Source organism: Bombyx mori, chromosome 2 (assembly GCF_030269925.1).
Source record: "Bombyx mori chromosome 2, ASM3026992v2".
NCBI classification, from domain to species: Eukaryota; Metazoa; Arthropoda; class Insecta; order Lepidoptera; family Bombycidae; genus Bombyx; species Bombyx mori.
In genome coordinates, this window is record NC_085108.1 from 4,422,737 (window position 1) to 4,443,170 (window position 20,434).

Consider the following 20,434-nt stretch of genomic DNA (forward strand, 5'->3'; position numbering starts at 1 on the left):
ATTTTTAATCCCATCATTTTCTTGCCCTTCTCCCAGTCACCTGGCGTCGGCGCAACATGTTTTCTCCTTCCATACTCCTCCTCTATCATTACCTATCTTTTTACTGGTGGTAGGACCTCTTGCAAGTCCGCACGGATAGGTACCACCACCCTGCCTATTTCTGCCGTGAAGCAGTAATGCGTTTCGGTTAGAAGGGCGGGGCAGCCGTTGTAACTATACTTGAGACCTTAGAACTTATATCTCAAAGTGTATGGCGCATTTACGTTGTAGGTGTCTATGGGCTCCAGTAACCACTTAACTCCAGGTGGGCTGTGAGTTCATCCACCCACCTAAGCAATAAAAAAAGAAAAAATATATCATATACTATTTCTTCACTCAGTTTAATTGCTTTAATCCCACAGTTTATACCCAACAATATTTCATGATACAGATGAGAAAGAAATTACCAATGCTGGCCACGCCTTGGAACCTCTGGGTCTGCGGAGGGACTTCGGTTCCCTCTGTATTTTGTACCGTATGTTCCATGGGGAGTGCTCTGAGGAATTGTTCGAGATGATACCGGCATCTCGTTTTTACCATCGCACCGCCTGCCACCGGAGTAGAGTTCATCCATACTACCTGGAGCCACTGCGGTCATCCACAGTGCGTTTTCAAAAGTCTTTTTTGCCACGTACCATCCGGCTATGGAATGAGCTCCCCTCCACGGTGTTTCCCGAGCGCTATGACATGTCCTTCTTCAAACGAGGCTTGTGGAGAGTATTAAGCGGTAGGCAGCAGCTTGGCTCTGCCCCTGGCATTGCTGAAGTCCATGGGCGACGGTAACCACTCACCATCAGGTGGGCCGTATGCTCGTCTGCCTACAAGGGCAATAAAAAAAAAAAAAAGATCGAGTACAAACCATATACACCTGGCGTAGTATCCATATAAGGTCGAGTACAAACTATATATGGATCCCTCACTCAACGCTTTTGTTCTGCCATATCTTCTTCAGACTGTCCATTGCAGTTCTTGTGATCGCCATACGCCGCTTTACTTCATCTATTACTAATTCTTACTTACTAACTTACTAATTCTTACTAATTGATGATTTTGTAGGCAGCGGCTTGGCTCTGCTCCTGGCATTGCTGAAGTCCATGGGCGACGGTAACCACTTACCATCAGGTGGGCCGTACTCTCATCTGCCCACAAAGGCAATAACGAACAAAAAAAATATCTACAATGGCCCCTAATAAATCGTGTTCAGGATTGTTTACCTATGTTTAATGAGTACTAGCTGCGTCCGTAATAAAATGCAATTTTATATTAAAACAAAAAACCATAAGACGTTGTTGAAAGCTAATAACGTAAGATCATTTTAGCTGAACATACATTTAAGTTTCAAATCAATTCGCCAATGTGGTTCAAAATTTAATTAAAAAATTGTCAACAGCGCCATCTATCCGGCTCTAACGTAACTATGTTCATTGTAGTGGTCATGGCGCCCTTTAAATCAGTGCAGTCTCATTTTTTCTCTACGTATGCTGATAGCGGTGAGAGGCTATTTCACCTTCACCCTAGCGCTTAGGTGAGCGCTTCGTAAAAAGGGATACAAAGTTTTTGCTTCACGTATATAGATAGTTTTTGTTAGAATAACAAATAATATTTTATGAAATAGTTTTTTAAATCTTAATACGCGGTTATAAGGTTTATATTTCGTAAATGTTTTAGAGATTCACGGGATATAGAAAAACCAATGAACGCTGCTATATGTCATGAGGACGATGACCTCGCGCGTCATTCCAATGCATTCAATGCAAAAAAGATAGACAGTATTGTAGGCACTCAGAGACTAGATAACGTATAAATATACCGTCACTAACATTAATACGTGACGTCATAAACTCAATGTTACTAATAAATATGGAGGTTAGATTAAGGAACATCATCTTGTATGAAGTTGAAAAAGTGTGCACCTGTATATAGCAAGTTATTGTTGGAAGACTCACCGGAATAGTTGCAAGTGGAAATTACATGACAGTTTTAAACACAGCGAAGTGTGCGGAATTAAAAGTGAAAATGAAGTCGTTGTGGCCTAAAAGATAAGACGTCCGGTGCATTCGTATGTAACGATGCACCGGTGTCCGAATCCCGCAGGCGGGTACCAATTTTTCTAATGAAATACGTACTTAACAAATGTTCACGATTGACTTCCGCGGTGAAGGAATAACATCGTGTAATAAAAATCAAAAGCCGCAAAATTATAATTTGCGTAATCACTGGTGGTAGAACCTCTTGTGAGTCCGCACGGGTAGGTACCACCAGCCCGCCTATTTCTGCCGTGAAGCAGTAATGCGTTTCGGTTTGAAGGGTGGAGCAGCCGTTGTAACTATACTGAGATACCTTAGAACTTATATCTCAAGATGGGTGGCGCATTTACGTTGTAGATGTCTATGGGCTCCAGCTACCACTTAACACCAAGTGGGCTGTGAGCTCGTCCACCCACCTAAGCAATAAAAAAAGAAAAAAATATATCATATACCATTTCTTCGCTCAGCTTAATTGCTTTAATCCCACAGTTTAAACCCAACAATATTTCATGATACAGATGAGAAAGAAATTACCAATACTGGCCACGCCTTGGAACCTCTGGGTCTGCGGAGGTGGAACCTCTGGGTTTACGGAGGGACTTCGGTTCCCTCTTTATTCTGTACCGTATGTTCCATGGGGAGTGCTCTGAGGAATTGTTCGAGATGATACCGGCATCTCGTTTTTTGCCATCGCACCTCCCGCCACCGGAGTAGAGTTCATCCATACTACCTGGAGCCACTGCGGTCATCCACAGTGCATTTCCAGGTCTTTTTTGCCACGTACCATCCGGCTATGGAATGAGCTCCCCTCCACGGTGTTTCCCGAGCGCTACGACATGTCCTTCTTCAAACGAGGCTTGTGGAGAGTATTAAGCGGTAGGCAGCGGCTTGGCTCTGCCCCTGGCATTGCTGAAGTCCATGGGCGACGGTAACCACTTACCATCAGGTGGGCCGTACTCTCGTCTGCCCACAAAGGCAATAACGAACAAAAAAAATATCTACAATGGCCCCTAATAAATCGTGTTCAGGATTATTTATGTTTAATGAATACTAGCTGCGTCTGATAAAATTGAGCTAACGGTTCTCAACTTTTAGATGAAGATACGTATACAAATATATACTCTGTTATCTATTTAATTTATACTTTTTCAACGATATGTTTTTTTTTTTACAGAAGGCTTAGGGAAGTGAAAGTATGAAAATAAAAAAACATTTTATTATACATTGTAATGTTTCGATATCATTTTATTACACAGAGTCTTTCTTCCTGCGAGTGGCGCGATCACGCCAGGTAGCTGTAAGTGTCCTTCTCTCCCTCGGTGCGCTCTAAATATTCCTTCTCAATCAGTATATCGATGCATTTCTGTGAACACATAATAATATATCGAGTCAATTTAAAGAATCAATTTTATCATCACGCCTTCTGCTACAGGAGCGAATCCGATCCTTATCGAACCAGTGAATATTTAAAAAAAAAATTTTAAAAAAATATATATATATGCCCGCTGAGTTTCTTGCCAGTTAGTTCTTCTCAGGGCGAAGGCTAGTTTTTGTGGATTGGCGGTAGTTCTTTTTGACCTTCAACAAGTACTGTAGGCGCGCGAGTTCATGTGCATCCTGAGGAATGCGGTAGTGCTGTGACCTAATTAATTATGGTAATGTCGATAATAACTACCGATTTAGTCAACAGCTGTCAATTTGGTTTCATGTAACTGAAGGTAATTTTGCAATTTATGAAATAAAATAAATGTGATAAGTAATTACTTGTTTACTTCTAATAGAGAAAAATATTTTTTAGATTCCAATGCAATCACTATCGAATGAAAAGACAACCGACAGATCAGAGTCGGAATCAGTATGTATCTGAACTTGTTGGAAGCGGCGTAGTCATGGTTAAATAACACAATAGCGTTAGCGTAAATTTTCGATATCGATAAGCGCGCGTCACAGCCGTCACGGACAACACTCGACGTCAGACAAATGCGGGGAGGGGGCGAAGGTGGGGCGAGCTGTCCCCCGCGCGACGCCTCTGGCCCCGATGGACATGAACTCGCGCGCATACAGTGTGTACTTTCATTTATGTTGAATAAAAAAAATTTTATTCGATTTGAGTGGCTCTCTGGAATTATCTCTGTCACACAACAGTTGCCAGAGTTTTTGAGGTATCTTTCAAAGTTGAGTCCATCGTTGGGCGAGTTGTACGCTCGCCTGCCTTCGCGAATGCGACCCTCATGCAAATGTTCGGTTATCTATGGATTTTATTAAACTAGTCTATGGTGGGACTTTTTGGCGGAAACGCGTGGAGTGAAGTCGTGTGATTTTTATTTTATTTTGTCTATTTAGCGTTTCTTCAGGTTTAAATGTGTAATAATGGTGGTTTATTAACTGTTTAATATCTGTGAAAGTGTACAAATGTGGGAAAATGAAACAAAGCTGCTGGACGTAACTTCTCGGGATACTCCAAAAAGTCCACTAAAAAAATCTCAATAAATGACCACAATTTTACTGAGATTATATTTCATCCCGTATCATCCCATCTTATTTCATATAATTTCATCCCAGTTCATTAATGTCTCATCATCATTTTTCATAACAATATAAATTAAAATAAGGCAAGACTTAAAGGACGTAGTTACCAGGTCATAAAATCCCTTAAAAAAAGTCTATGGTGTGGCTTTCTCTTAGATGCAGGTCGTAAATCTGTTGTTTACAATATTAATAATGATCACCTTGATGACAGGAACTCTGGGCTTGAACCGTGACGACAACTGGTTGAGGACTTCCACCACTAGGTGCTGATGCTTTAGGGTCTTGCGCGTTTTCATTATCCGTACTATGGCGGCCTGCAAGAGAAATTCTGTTGTTTAAAATACGTTCGTTGAGGAATTTTAGTGGAAATTGTGATAAAAATGAATTGCTGATCGTTAGTCTCGCTAAAACTCGAGAACGGCTGAACCGATTTGGCTAATTTTGGTCTTGAATTATTCGTGGAAGTCCAGAGAAGGTTTAAAAGGTGAAAAAATATGAAAATGCTCGGAATTAAATAAAAATAACAATTTTGTTTTTCCTTTGATGCTGTTACCCGTCGGACGGATTCCTTTTGTTTGTTTTGAGTTTATTTTATACAAAAGTTTAGGTCTTTTATTTGTCGATTGAGGCACTACGAAGTCTGCCGGGTCAGCTAGTATTTTATAAACCAATATGATAACAATTCAAATGTTATCCGACACTAAATCGTATATATTTTTTTTTTGTGTATGTATTTGTAACTTAATATAAATTGCATTGAACCTACCACTATTTACTCTGCACTACCTTTAGTTGACTGGTAGAGAATGCCTTAGGCATTAAGTCCGCCAATGTAAATTTTACATGAAGGGTAATAAATAAATAAAATAAATTGATCGCAATACGCTACTGTAATATAAACTATTAAATAATATTCCACTGCATAATCTATATATTAATACGTGAAGCAAAAACTTTGTATCCCTTTTTACGAAAATTGCGCAGACGGAGGAGTATGAAATTTCCCACACTTATAGAGAATATAGAGAAGTGTACAATGCTAATATTTTTTAAAAATAATGCATAAAAGATACATTAAATCAATAAAGAAAACATTACACACACTACATACCATGTATTTGACGCACACACCCATGCATACTATTTATTGTCAAACTTTTGTTCTTGACGTCTGTTGTCAAATTGAGAATAGATTATATATTGTTTATCTTTAATATTTTTCAGTGTAGTCTTGGCGATATTTGTGATTATAGAAGTATAAAATACAATCATAATAGTGTACAAACTTATAATTCCAATTAATTATAGTCGAATTTCGACTACTGCGGGACCTCTAGTTTTATTAATTAGCTATTTTCAGAGCCAGCAATGAAATGTTCATTAACAATGACCTCTAGGAGTAGCATCATATTCCGCATACATTACTGCCTCAGTTCATATCGCGTTCAACATTTCCAATCCTGTAGACCGAATGGTAAACAGTCGACGTCGCCCTAAGCACGTCATTACGGATCCTCCCGATCCATTAACGGGTGCTTTTAGGTACCTCAAGCACCGGTCATCGTTCTCTAGTAAATTTACCCTCAGGCACAGCCCACTGTGTTTCTCGTTATATACCTCTAGGTAAGAAAAATCGTTATCGAATAGGTATGAATATATATATATATATATATACACAGTCCAGAGCGTTAAGCCACACATTTTATTCAATTCTACAAATTATCTTTTGGGTTGTTAAATAATCGATGGTATAATTATTATTATTTACGTCCAACGATCGATATTTGATCCGATTAACAAAGGGGTTCTCAAGATTTATATTCACTTACGTATTGTATTGTTTTTTTAAATTTTTCCTAATTTTCAAGTGAATCCTTCCAATTAAAAATACATGATCCTCTTTTGTTTTCTTTTTTGGACGGCCCACCTGATGGTGAGTGGTTTCCGTCGCCCATGGACTTCAGCAATGCCAGGAGCAGAGCCAAGCCGCTGCCTACCGTTAAGTACTCTCCTCCATTTCGGCGTAACCTTAACTAGTAGGTGAGCTCACGGGGCTCAAACCTGACGACGTTGCTAACACGAACCCTAGCAAGAGCAGTGCTTCACAGAATCTACCACCGGATCGGAAACGCGACCCACTCAGAAGATCCGTCGAGAAACTCAGTGGGCTGTGTCTGGGGGTTAATTTATTTGTCGAGCCCTTCGTCGCAAGCGACGGGTTCTATGACCGCATGATCCTCGGTCACACACTAGAGCTTTAGAACTTTACCTGTATAAGCATCTTTCTGTCCTCCTCGATGTGTTTGTGTGTAGCCTCTTGTTCAACTTTAAGCTCCGTCTTCAACGGTATGTTTATATTCACGCGGAGCTTTTTGCTGGAAATTAACACAGAATATTCTTGACTTCCGCGGTGAAGGAATAACATCGTGTAATAAAAATGAAACCCGCAAAATTATAATTTGCGTAATTACTGGTGGTAGGACCTCTTGTGAGTCCGCACGGGTAGGTACCACCGCCCCGCCTATTTCTGCCGTGAAGCAGTAATGCGTTTCGGTCTGAAGGGTGGGGCAGCCGTTGTGACTATACTGAGACCTTAGAACTATATCTCAAGGTGTGTGGCGCATTTACGTTGTAGATGTCTATGGGCTCCAGTAACCACTTAACATCAGGTGGGCTGTGAGCTCGTCCACACAGCTAAGCAATAAAAAAAAAAAAAGGATAATAATTTAATATAATATAATATCGTATTTAAGCTATTTAACTGATTCTGAGATCATGATCGCTTTCATTTGGTTTTATACCAATTTAGGATTCATGCGAGGGCTTTTTTTTAGTTTTGATTGGTGGACAAGCTCACGGCCCACCCAAAATTGAGTAGTCAACGGAGCCCATAGGCATCAACAGTGTAAATAGATGCCGTCAACCTTGAGATATGAGTTTTAAGTTTAAGTTTTAGAGTATAACGGCTGTCCCGCCCTTCAAACCGAAAGGCATAACTGCTTCACTGATTCTAATGTTGCCTACCTCCAAATGACGTTTATAGTAACATTCACATTCATTTTTTTCAGACTCTTTGGCGGGAACGCGAGGACTGAAGTTGTGTGATTTGTTTTATTTTGTCTATTTAGTGTTTCTTCCGGTTTAAATGTGTAATAACGGTGGATTATTAACTGTTTAATATCTGTGAAAGTGCACAAATGTAAGAAAATGAAACAAAGCCGCTGGACATACTACTCGGGATCCTCCAAAAAGTAACCACTGAAAAAACCTCAGTAAATGTGGTCATTTTACTGAGATTATCATCCCATATCATCTCATTTCATTTAATTACATCCCAGTCGATTAACGTCTCAAATTAATCATATTCATTCCATTTCACTCCCATATTATCATTTATCATAAAAATAAGAGTATACATTATAAATAAGACATGACTTAAAGGTCTTAGTTACCAGGTCATAAAATCACTTAACAAAAAAAACTCCTTTTTTAAATGGGAACAATAGATGATGCCATTGGACCGCGCTTTAGGAGACGCAACGAGGGCAACTAGCCAACACACAAGGGGGAGCGGTCTGGTGAAGGGGATAACTGCACTGCCATCCATTATCTCGTGCAGCGATTTACATAAGCCCATTGACTGGTGCCGCAGTTCGGCCTGCCTCAATGTGCCTCAGATGAGTACAAACAATAAAAGGTTCATCGGTACTCACTTCTTGTATCCCGAGTAGAGATCGACAACCGAGTTCTCGCCAAGCTCAGCCTCGTCCTCTTGACACACCAACAGTTTCGCCTTCAATAATATTTGAAGTACCTGAAAATGAGAATAATGACGCATTACGATTGATGAGAAAACCGGAACAAGGACATTGACATTGGCCGAGGTCAATAATATACAATACTAGCGACCCGCCCTCGCTTCGCTTCGGAAACTGTAATTTATTATTTATTTCTCCACTATTTAATGGATGTTATTATACATATAAACTTTCCTCTTTAATCACTATCTATTTAAAAAAATCGCATCAAAATCCGTTGCGTAGCTTTAAAGATTTAAGCATACATAGGGACAGAGAAAGCGACTTTGTTTTATACTGTGTAGTGACAATGCCACCCCGGATAATAGATATCTATGGAAGATATGTTGACCGCGAATGTGGAGTTTATGAAGTGTGACGAAATCTCGTCAGATTTGGATCGTTAATAACTACGAGTACATGGGCGCAAACGGCACTATTGACAATTTTAGTAGTCGTTGGTGGTGGTTGTAAGTTCACCAGTGCCGGGCGGCACAATAACAAGTCCGTAATTGGATGGACAGTTTATTTCCAATCACAGACGGTATAACAATATTTAGAAGGAGAAATTACGGAGTACAGAGGGCACAGATAAAGCGGTAGCAAATTCAAACACAATAATACAAAATAGACGAAATCAATAAATCGTAATGAAGCAAGAGAGTACGCGTAAGTCGAGGAGTGACACAGTCTTAGCGTGACGTAGTTATACATAGTCGGGGTCTTTGCCGCATACTAGCGGTTGCGCCCGACTATGCTTGTGTAAATAATATAATTTTGAGTAGTGTTGTGAATGTATGATTGTTTGGCGTATTTGTGTACTGTATGAGAGTGTGTTATAGAATACGTAATTAAATATGATATAATATTAAATATTGAGTAGGTGTGCAATGTAAATTAATAAATAATATGAACGAATATACATAAATATAGTAGAAACACCTACACAATTAATATTATGGTTTATAGTTTAGTTTATTCTATGTTATTATTTATTTATAATTATTAGTAAGATGAAACTGTTATTCTACCATATTTAATATTTAAAATCTATTCTGTTCTAGCTGACCCGGCAGATTTCGTAGTGCCTCGATCAATAAATAAAAGACCTAAAGTTTTCTATAAAATAAATTTAAAACAAACAAAAGGAATCCGTCCGACGGGGGACGCATCAAAGGAAAAACAAAATTGTTATTTTTATTAAATTCCGAGCATTTTCATATTTATCTACCTTTTAAGCCTTCTCTGGATTTCCATAATTCAAGACCAAAATTAGCCAAATCGGTCCAGCCGATCTCGAGTTTTAGCGAGACTGATGAACAGCAATTCATTTTTATATATTCCTAATAAGAAATGAATCATTTTCCTATGCAGTATTTTCATGTGGGTGTTCAAGTTTTTTGAGCATTCGACTTCAGCACTTTCATAATTGCAAGTATTTTTGGCATGTACCAGGGCGCCGTACTTCGAAGTGAAAACCTGGTTTTAAAACCTGGTAGCGTAAACGGGCCTCATTTTTTTTTGTTGCCTAGATGTGTGGAGGATCTCACAGTCCACCTGTAAGTAAGTGGTTACTGGAGCCCATAGACATTTACAACGTAAATGCGTCACCGCCTTGAGATATCAGTTCTAAGGTCTCAGTTACAACGGCTTCCCCACCCTTCAAACCGAAATAGGCGGGTGGTGGTACCTACCCGTGCGGAGTCACGAGATGTCCTACCACCAGCAAAACACAATTGAGGTAAATTGTGCCGTAGGTAAAGCCATCCGAAGTGTCTTAGGTCAGTGCCAGGTTTCGATCGTGCGACGCTCCTTCTCAATACACCTGGAGCGTAGGCTCACCTGTATGAGGAAGTCCCCTTTGATGCCGGTGTGCTGCTCCAGCTGGCGGACCGTCCACGAGGTGTTGTCGTTGTACTGCAGCAGCACCGCCATCTGGAACGTGCTCGCCTGCAGCGTGTACCTGGACGTTACAATAACCTGTATCCCAGCTTTCGGTCGCATAGGAGGCTAGCAAGCCCTGGACAGAACACCGGCCAGATGCGTCGTCGTGACCTAAAGGATAAGACGTCCGGTACATTCGTATCGAGCGATGCACCGGTGTTCGAATCCCGCAGGCGGGTACCAATTTTTCTAATGAAATATGCACTTAACAAATGTTCACGATTGACTTCCACGGTGAAGGAATAACATCGTGTAATAAAAATAAAAACCCGCAAAATTATAATTGGCGTAATTACTGGTGGTAGGACCTCTTGTGAGTCTGCGCGGGTAGGTACCACCGCCCCGCTTATTTCTGCCGTGAAGCAGTAATGCGTTTCGGTTTGAAGGGTGGGGCAGCCGTCGTAACTATACTTAAGACCTTAGAATTTGAATCTCAAGGTGGGTGGGGCATTTACGTTGTAGATGTCTATAGGCTCCAGTAACCACTTAACACCAGGTGTGCTGTGAACTCGTCTACCCGTCTAAGCAATAAATAAAAAATATATTATATTGAATAATATATTTTCGTGAAGCTTCGAGAGCTCACTAAAGGCAATGCTGAGTTCCACTCGCTTGAGAACCTGAAGTCAGCGGTTACTGTCTTTTTACTGGCCCCTTTTTTATAGGCAGACGAGAATACGTTCCACCTGATGGTGAATGATTACTGTCGCCCGTGGACGTCAGCAATGCCAGGAGCAGAGCCGTTGTCTGCTCGGGCGTTACCTGTTCTTGAAGCAGTTGGTGAGGAGTTCCCCCTTGCTCATGTTGTAGAGCCAGTTCAGCTTGCGCCCGGAGTGTTGCGACGAGTAGAACGTGGTGAACCGGTGCACGGAGCGCTCCAGCTGGAGAGATACAACCAAACCCAACATTACACATTTACACCTTTGAGAAGTCGAGGAAGATCGCCAATCAGGCGGACGGACATTGGCAAGGAGGCCACAAACACCAGCGTCCCGGGCGCCATTAAGCAGGCCGAGTGCAGGCAACATTGGAGGAAGCTGGTGCAAAAACTGGACCAAGGTGGTCACGACCCTCAGTAATGAGGAAGCGACGAAGAATAAGAAGAACGAATCTATTATTGTACTAGCTGTACTCGTCCGCTCCGCTGGACATTTAAAATTAACATATTTCTCACCCCCACAAAGATTCTCATCATTAACGCCCCCGCAACTGGTGTAAGGAGTCCAACACTCATATAAATATTAGCCTATCCATTAAGTACATGTATTTTCTACATGGATACCAAGTTTCAAGTCAATCGGATGCATGGTTCAGTAGTTATAACGGAACATCCGTAAAAACCACTGTAGATTTATATATTATTAGTATATATCACTGTGACTATTGTGCAGTGTGCTTAGTGCGAGTTTTTAACGTCCTCAATAGCGTAAAAGTTAACTCAAATTTGTATGTAGATGGAACAGCGCCCCTAGCGGCAAATGTAGGCAAACTAACTACCATTTCTGCCGCGATGTAATAACTCGTTCCGGTTCGAGTGGTAGGGCGACCGATGTACAGTATAATCGAGATTTAAATCTGTCGTCTCGAGGAGTTGTCTATGGGCTCGAGTAAAAAAATAGTTAAATTGCAATTTTGTTCACTAAATCGCTCAAGGATGTGAATACGACATTCGCGTTAGAGACAAAAGGACAACGTCACAATCTATACTAATATTATAGAGCTGAAGAGTTTGTTTGTTTGAACGCGCTAACCTCAGGAACTACTAGTCCAATTCGAAAAATATTTCAGTGTTAGATAGCCCATTTAAAGAGAAAGGCTATAGGTTATAACATATGAGTCGACTATTATCAAAGCCGGCAATGTGACTTTTGGACAATTATTGGTAAATCAGAAAAACGAATTATTGACTTTGTATTCCATTGGCAGTCACAAAACTCTTCTGAACGACATCTTAGATAAATAACAGGTTAAGTATTAACCTTTATTTAATGCAGGTTTTGAACCGTATTCTTTGAAGGAGACGATTATATTCAAATCAATCTGTATTGACATATCAATAACATTTTTTTTGTCCAAATGCACAGATTGCCACCTTTGATAATAGACGACTCATATATAACATCACGCGAGGACCAATACAAGCGGAGCATCAATAAAGAATGTTTTTTAAATATTTTCACTTTCTACGAAAACGAAGTGGGGGTAAAATTTAGCGTTATTCCAAAGTGACTGTTCCACGCGGACAGAGTCGCGGGCAAAAGCTAGTCTTGTTATAAAATGACTGATGGTCAAACGAGAGCGCTTAACCATTTAAAGCCAGTCGGGCTGTGAACTCATTCAGCTACTTAGAACAATAGAAATTGAAGACATCGCAGACAGGTTAATGTCTCTATGGGTGCATTCAATTTCGATAGAATCAGCTAGGACTAGTGATAGAAACGTCTTCAGGTTTGATCCCTGTGAGCTCATCTACTACGAGTAATTCTGTGAATCTAGCATAACCCCTCGAGATTACTAGATTAGGTTGGCGGTAGGACCTCTTGCGAATCCCCGCGGGTAGGTACCACCGCCCCGCCTATTTCTGTCGTGAAGCAGCAACGCGTTTCGGTTTGAAGGGCGGGGCAGCCGTTGTAACTTTACTGAGACCTTAGAATTTATATCTCAAGGTGGGTGGCGCATTTACGTTGTAGAGGTCTATGGGCTCCAGTAACCACTTAACACCAGTTGGGCTGTGAGATCGTCCACCCTTCTAAGCAATAAAATAAAAAATAAAAAAATGAGTAATATTGTGATTGGGGGGGGGAGTATTGAAGTGGTGACGTCACCTCCGTGGGCAGCTGGAAGGACGTGGACTGCTGGAAGGGCCACGAGCCGGACGACAGCACCTGGATGCTGAAGTCTATGTGCAGGGGCTGCTCCGAGCTGTTTGCCATGTGCTTCCTGAAGTTCTCGTTCAAGTCCTTCGACACGCCAATGTCCTGTGCGAGATATTAAATTAATCATCATCATAAATTCACACATTGATTTGTTTATATTGTGTTTTTGAAGTTATACTTCTTTAGGCGCGTTATGAAAAATTGATGAGAGTGAAATTTTACGATGCGCGCGCACCGTGACACAAAATTAACAGAAATGAAGTTGGCCACTAAATCGCTCATTACAATACGACCGACGTAACTTGCGAGTCTGAATATAGCCGCAGGTGAACTTTCGCGCATGCTCACTCGCAAAAAAAAAAGTGTTATTAGCATTCATTTTTTAGTAATATAAATGACAAAATTATTATTTAACATAATTCATACTAAATATTATTAAATTATTGACGTTAAATATTTATTAATTAAAAAAAAAGAAATAAATTTAATAAAAATAAAGTATAGCTTCTTACGCGCGTACGTACATAAGTACACGCATCCTTTTTTTTATTATAGCTCTTTTATTTTAAAGATAAACTAAATAAACTTCTGTAAAATTATAAACGATGAAACAAGTTGAGAATGATTATTTTTTAATAAAAACAGAAAATTAAGTGAACCGAAAGAAATGGGTTATATGAATAGACGTCAAAAGTGAAGAATAAAAAACCACATTAGCTATTATCAAAATAGCAAAGAGGTCCGCAACAATTCTCAACAGTTTTTTTATTAATTCCATAGATATTTTATGATGAGAAATGCTATTCATGTGTAAAGGGAAAAATTAAACAATCCCAGAAGGCCCACTGATTTTCTCACCGGTTCTTCTCAGTGGTTGCGACTTCGTTCCGGTAAAAGATTCAGCCAAGCACTACTCTTGCTAGGGCCATGTTAGCAATTCTCTGAATAGCCTTCAAAGGCTACTGGCAAATAGGTAGACGAAAGGACTTAAAAGCGCCAGTTTTTAGTAAAATTACTAAATACTAACTTGGAACATTCTCTGCAGTTTGCTTGTGTACTCGAATCCGCAGGCTTGTTTCAATTTTGAGATCATCGACGCCTGTCAACAGAAACACATAATGTAGTTGTAACGATTATTTATAAAGCTCAACTTCTCTGCGTCTAGACAGACTCAGCTTTATAAATTTTATGGTTTTTTTTAATGCTTAATTTGGGAAACGAGCTCACAGCCCACCTGGTGTTAAGTGGTTACTGGAGCCCATAGACATTTACAACGTAAATGCGCCACCTACCTTTAGAGATATAAGTTCTAAGGTCTCAGTATAGTTACAACGGCTGCCCGACCCTTCAAGTCGAAACGCATTACTGCTTCACGGCAGAAATAGGCAGGGCGGTGGTACCTACCCGCGCGGACTCACAAGAGGTCCTATCGTAAATAAAAGCGATGACGCCTGACCACCACCAGGGATACTTCCTCAGCGCCGAGATTGAGACGAAGCATACTGACCTCTGCGTCATCGCTGGCCGACATGTGCTGCACCAGTCTCTTCGCCAGCATCTTGCTGTAGAACTTCTGGAAGACGTCCTTATCTTCGATGTACTTGAATACTACCATCTGCAATTTTAATTATCTCTATTATTCGAAGAGGTCAAATCAACAAAATTGGAACTCCGCTATCTGGTCTATTTGATAGATTTTTTTTTGTTCATCATCTATTGATTTATCACGTCTCCTCCCCGTCAATTCCTACCACCAATTTCAGACGAGATCAATCTATCTATTGATTATAGGATATAAATGAATGATCCATAAATCCACAAAAATCAACGCAATCCAACATTTGTATCCTCTAAGCTTAAGTGTGTGTTTGTTCACCCGCTTTGTCGTATTTAAATAATAACTTGGATAGTTTTCTAGAATTTATTAAAACATTACTTAAATAAGATATAAACAATTGGTAGAAATTTTGCAGGAGGGAAATGGAGGGAAAATGCAAAGACACAGATTACACTAAGGAGATATTTTTTAAAGGATTTTATGACCTGGTAACTGAGACCTTTAAGTCATATCTTATTTTAATTTATATTCATATTTTTATGGAAAATGATATTATGGAGTGAAATGAAATGAAGATGATTAATTTGAGACATTAATCAACTGGGATGAAATTAAATGAAATGAAATGAGATGATATGGGATGAAATATAATCTCAGTAAGATGGTGGTCATTCACTAAGATTTTTTCAGTGGACTTTTTGGAGGATCCTGAGAAGTTACGTCCAGCGGCTTTGTTTCATTTTCCCACATTTAAACCTGAAGAAACACTAAATAGACAAAATAAAATAAATCGCACAACTTCACTCCTCGCGTTCCCGCCAAAAAGTCCACTAAGGAGATAGATTATACAAACTCAACAGTGTGGTCGCATAGATACTTTAAAATGTATTTTATATTATGAGTCCACGTAACACAGCCATAGCAAAGTTCATTCAAAATTTTTCTAATGAAATACGTACTCAACAAATGTTCACGATTGACTTCCACGGTGAAGGAATAACATCGTGCAATAAAAATCAAACCCGCAAAATTTATAATTTGCGTAATTACTGGTGGTAGGACCTGTTGTGAGTCCGCACGGGTAGGTACCACCGCCCCGCCTATTTCTGCCGTGAAGCAGTAATGCGTTTCGGTCTGAAGGGTGGGGCAGCCGTTGTGACTATACTGAGACCTTAGAACTATATCTCAAGGTGTGTGGCGCATTTACGTTGTAGGTGTCTATGGGCTCCAGTAACCACTTAACACCAGGTGGGCTGTGAGCTCGTCCACACATCTAAGCAATAAAAAAAAACATGGATTCTTGAGATTTTGTATTTGAGTGTACTCACGACTTGATTCAAGGTGTCTTCAAGTTCAGCCTCCTCGGGGTTCTTGCTGGACTTCTTGAGCAGCAAATCGCAGTACTTGGCCAACAGTTCCGGACTCTTCGACGAGGAGTTCGCCGCTTTCGTCACCGCGTTGCCTGCGATTGGTTGTCACACTTAAAACTTATTGGTTCTATTATAATAATTATTATTAACGTATTTTATAACTTTCTTTGTCAACCCTAAAAAAAGATTGACGTATGATACTAATATCAGATTTATTTGGTTTGCCATGAATGTAACTTTATCGTGTGACGTCATTTGGGGGTATAATAAAAGACGAGCTAACCGTGAATCGCACAACGATTAAACAGATTAGCTTTTGTTTGATAATTTTCAGAGTAACACAATTTCATTCACTTCTACTTTCGGGCCGGGTGCGATCCAGAGTGGTTTGTTTGACTAGCCGATGCCTACGCGCGCATTGCTGTTAGCGTGGACCTATATGTTACTTATGACGACGCTTGCAGCTGAAAGCAAGTATTGTACTTTTTGACGAAGCATGTTGCTGATAACTCTATTTCTGTAATCTGACGAAGCATGTTGCGGATTTCATTCAGTGAATTATTATGTTAAAAATCAATTAAGACTCGTGTAACAAATATTTCTGAATGTTTACTTATTCATGTAAACGTATTATTTAGGGTTGTCTATATGTACGGATAGAAATGTTGCCAGAATAAAACCACAGTGAATTAAAAGTAATAAATTAAATTCGATAACTAAATGATAGTGCCAAAATCACCTCGCCTTTTTTTTATTGCTTTGATGCGTGGACGAGCTCACAGCCCACCTGGTGTTAAGTGGTTACTGGAGCCCATAGACATCTACAACGTAAATGCGCCACCCACCTTGAGATATAAGTTCTAAGGTCTCAAGTATAGTTACAACGGCTGCCCCACCCTTCAAGCCGAAACGCGTTACTGCTTTACGGCAGAAATGGACATGGTGATGGTACCTACCCGCGCGGACTCACAAGAGGTTCTACCATGAATAAAGACTCATTATGAAATGGTTAATTTTGATAATTAATAGCTAACTGTTTATGAATCTCCCGCAGGCCTTATCGAGTGCCGCCACGAAGCCGGAGTCGTTGTTGAACGCGACCAGGACGAGAGCGTTGTATTTCTTGTGAACTTCCAGAATCGTCGAGACGTAAACCTTCGGGTCCTGGAACGTCAGAATATACGGGGTGTTTTTTTTAAAAGTAAATTTAGATTCCTTGAGTATTGGGGGTTTTGACCTTTGAGTGTTCGTGGTACGAGGTTTTTTTGTTTTGTTTCTTGTTGTATAGGTGGGTGGACGAGTTCACAGCCCACCTGGTGTTAAGTGATTACCGGAGTTCATAGATATATATATATATATAACGTAAATGCCACCACCTTCCTTGAGACATAAATTCTAGGGTCTCACTTTTAACAGTAGAAAGGCTGCCCCAGCCTGCAGTTTTCGATGGTATGTCAATGTCCTTTCTCCATTTCCCATTTTTTTTCCTTACCTAAGCTGAGAGCCTTGAGGGGCTATATCAGCGGAACCTTAACTAGTAGGTGAGCTCGCGGGGCTCAAACCTGACGACGTTGCTTACACTAGCCCTAGCAAGAGCAGTCCATCGCAAAATCTACTACCGGATCGGAAACGCGACCCATTGAGAAGATCCGGTGAGAACCTCAGTGGGCTGTGGCTGAGGGTTGTGGAGCCCATGGACATCTACAACGTAAATGCTGCCGCCCCCTGCGCTGCGCGGTACTGACCGTGTGTGCCGTGTCGCCGCACTTGTCGAGCGCGTGTAGTCCCTGCGCGTGTATGTGGTGCTCGAGGAGCCGCCGCAGCTCGCAGAGTCCGTCGGGGATGCGCGCCACGAGGCTGTACATTCGACCTAGGTCGGAGTTCTTGTCGCCGTCTAACAGTTTCTGTTGAAAAATTACGACGATTTAGTTAAAAAACTTCGTGATCAGGGTCAACGAAGCACGCAAGCTAACCTTTACAAGCTTATCGATGTCGATATTAATCGAAATTCATTAAATTTAATTCGTTGATAGTTTAAATAATTTTTATAATAAGTAATGTGGCGGTAGTCATCATACAACACAAGATATTTGACAGATGCCTGAATCTCGCTTACGACAATTTCAATATAATTTTGCATATATACAATTTTCTGGAAGATCTTCTTTCAGGTATTCAGGAAAAGATTCAGGCATTTTTTTTCTTCACCGTGGAAGTCAATCGTGAACATTTTGTTAAGTACGTATTTCATTAGAAAAATTGGCACCCGCCTGTGGGATTCGAACACCGGTGCATCGCTACATACGAATGCACCGGACGTCTTATCCTTTAGGCCACGACGACTTCTAATATCAAATGTCAAATATGTTATGTTGTATGATGGCTACCACCTCAAATAATGTATTTTAGACCTTATTATCAAAGACGTTAGTTACACAATCGAAACCTTTATACAGGGTGGTTCGGATGTGGGAGAAAAAAAAATTTGGATTCACCTGAAATTCGGCATGGAATATGTCTAGATGCTTCTCGATCAGTACCCGGTCGCAGGTCTTGGCCAGCCTCTCGGTCGTCGTCTCGTGCAGATACACCTGTACCCGACGCTGTTCTTCTTGAAGACGCTGCTCTGCCTGGTGAGAGAGAGAAAGAAAGATAAACTATACAGCGTTATAATAATATAATTATTGTTTTTTAAGGGATTTTATGATCTGGTAACTAAGACATTTAAATCTTGTCTTATTTTAATTGATATTCTTATTTTTATGAAAATTGATAACACTAAATGATAACACATTGATACTAAGTATAAAGACACAAAAGACCATTCAGGCCAATATTAGTTAATTTTGCAACGCTTATATTGGTGTAGTCTTATAGAGGCATATTATCAAAGGCTTCATTCTAATCAAAATTTAGAACATTCCCTAACCTTAATCATGTACTCGGTGACGGGATTACTTCTGAGAAAGTCTGTGCTCTCCCTCGTGTAAAATCTCTCGGTGTCCTCAAGGAATACGGCTTCGAAGGTGTCCTTGTAGATGGCCAGGTTCTGTCCCCGGGCACTAGGGTCTTCTTCGTTAAGACCCAGAGCCACGTAGCAATTGATTACCTAAAAGAAGAAATTGTTAATAATTTTGGTCTAATGCAATGTTATTGTTACGCCGGTAAGAGTAACGCCATCGAACGAATATCGAAGGATCTAGTAGCACCTAGAACGCTCGAAAAGTACAACGCCATCTATTGTCAGATAGCGGAAACACAATACTAGAGATGTGTGGAATATTCTCGATAATTCTAGGGATGTAGTATCGGCTATAAAAGCGTTGCAGAGATGGCACGCAGTCAGTTATTAATCGGAACTACTCGAAGCGAAACAGCGAACGGATCACCTGAGCAGAAGAAGCGAATTGAGTTAGAGTTAGAGAGTTAAGAGTTTTAAAGTGTTTGTGAAGTGTTTAAGTGTTTTAAGTGTTGAATGCGTTTTTTAAGTTGTACTTTGGTGGAATTTTATTTATCCCGAACCCCAGCGCGTAACATTATTAATGAATAATGATGAATGTATTTTTTTTATTGCTTAGGTGGGTGGACGAGCTCACAGCCCACCTGGTGTTAAGCGGTTACTGGAGCCCATAGACATCCACAACGTAAATGCGCCACCCACCTTGAGATATATAAGTTCTAAGGTCTCAAGTAAGTTACGTATATTAATGTTAATTAGTTATGTATATTAATGAATGTAATTTGTTACTAATACTTTTAGCAATGCATGATAATTGTCCGTGCAAACTAATCAGTCATGAGTTCCTAGTTCGTTGTCAATGTATGGTGTTCATTTAAATCATAATATAAATAGTTTTTACCGGCTCAACTGTTTCTGTTAATTATGACCGTCCTAATATAATTTTATGTAATATCTCTGTTATTATTCATACATTTGAGATTCACTGCTCTCAGTTACCTTCAAGAATCTCAAAGATTACTAATAGTAATTAGCATGTATAAAATTCGTACTTTTTGTTGTACATATACCTTCTTTAAGTGACAAATTGCCACCTGAACCTAGCCTGGATGATCTTCATCCACTAATTTATACATTTAATATTTCTTTGTTGGTTAAGTATTTTCTTTTTATTGTGCCACATCAAAACTCCCCATCACATCGTGATAGCAATAACAAAAGCAGTAACGATAGTCGCAATACAAATACAGTCAAACCTGGGTAAGTGAGAACTGGATAAGTGAGAAAACTCTTATAAGTGAGAGTAATAGCCAGGACCCGTCATTTTAAGCTCCC

At 40.0% G+C, this 20,434-nt stretch overlaps 1 protein-coding gene across 3 annotated transcripts in view; it reads right to left on the reverse strand.

Annotated features, from left to right (window-relative positions):
- Nucleotides 1-3,278: 3,278 nt before the first annotated feature.
- LOC101735981 (cullin-1) overlaps nucleotides 3,279-20,434 on the reverse strand; it is a 37,363-nt gene continuing 20,207 nt past the window's right edge. For all 3 annotated transcript variants that reach the window (XM_004933232.4, XM_004933233.3, XM_062672809.1), the window contains 14 exons: nucleotides 19,070-19,249; nucleotides 18,636-18,770; nucleotides 17,886-18,044; nucleotides 17,175-17,304; nucleotides 16,099-16,232; nucleotides 14,720-14,827; nucleotides 14,240-14,311; nucleotides 13,162-13,314; nucleotides 11,099-11,217; nucleotides 10,235-10,355; nucleotides 8,309-8,409; nucleotides 6,865-6,970; nucleotides 4,796-4,909; nucleotides 3,279-3,429 (listed from right to left, as the gene is read on the reverse strand). In XM_004933232.4, coding sequence (XP_004933289.1) covers nucleotides 3,349-3,429; nucleotides 4,796-4,909; nucleotides 6,865-6,970; nucleotides 8,309-8,409; nucleotides 10,235-10,355; nucleotides 11,099-11,217; nucleotides 13,162-13,314; nucleotides 14,240-14,311; nucleotides 14,720-14,827; nucleotides 16,099-16,232; nucleotides 17,175-17,304; nucleotides 17,886-18,044; nucleotides 18,636-18,770; nucleotides 19,070-19,249 — 1,713 coding nt within the window. In that variant the 3' untranslated portion in view covers nucleotides 3,279-3,348. The remainder of the gene's footprint in view (nucleotides 3,430-4,795; nucleotides 4,910-6,864; nucleotides 6,971-8,308; nucleotides 8,410-10,234; nucleotides 10,356-11,098; nucleotides 11,218-13,161; nucleotides 13,315-14,239; nucleotides 14,312-14,719; nucleotides 14,828-16,098; nucleotides 16,233-17,174; nucleotides 17,305-17,885; nucleotides 18,045-18,635; nucleotides 18,771-19,069; nucleotides 19,250-20,434) is intronic.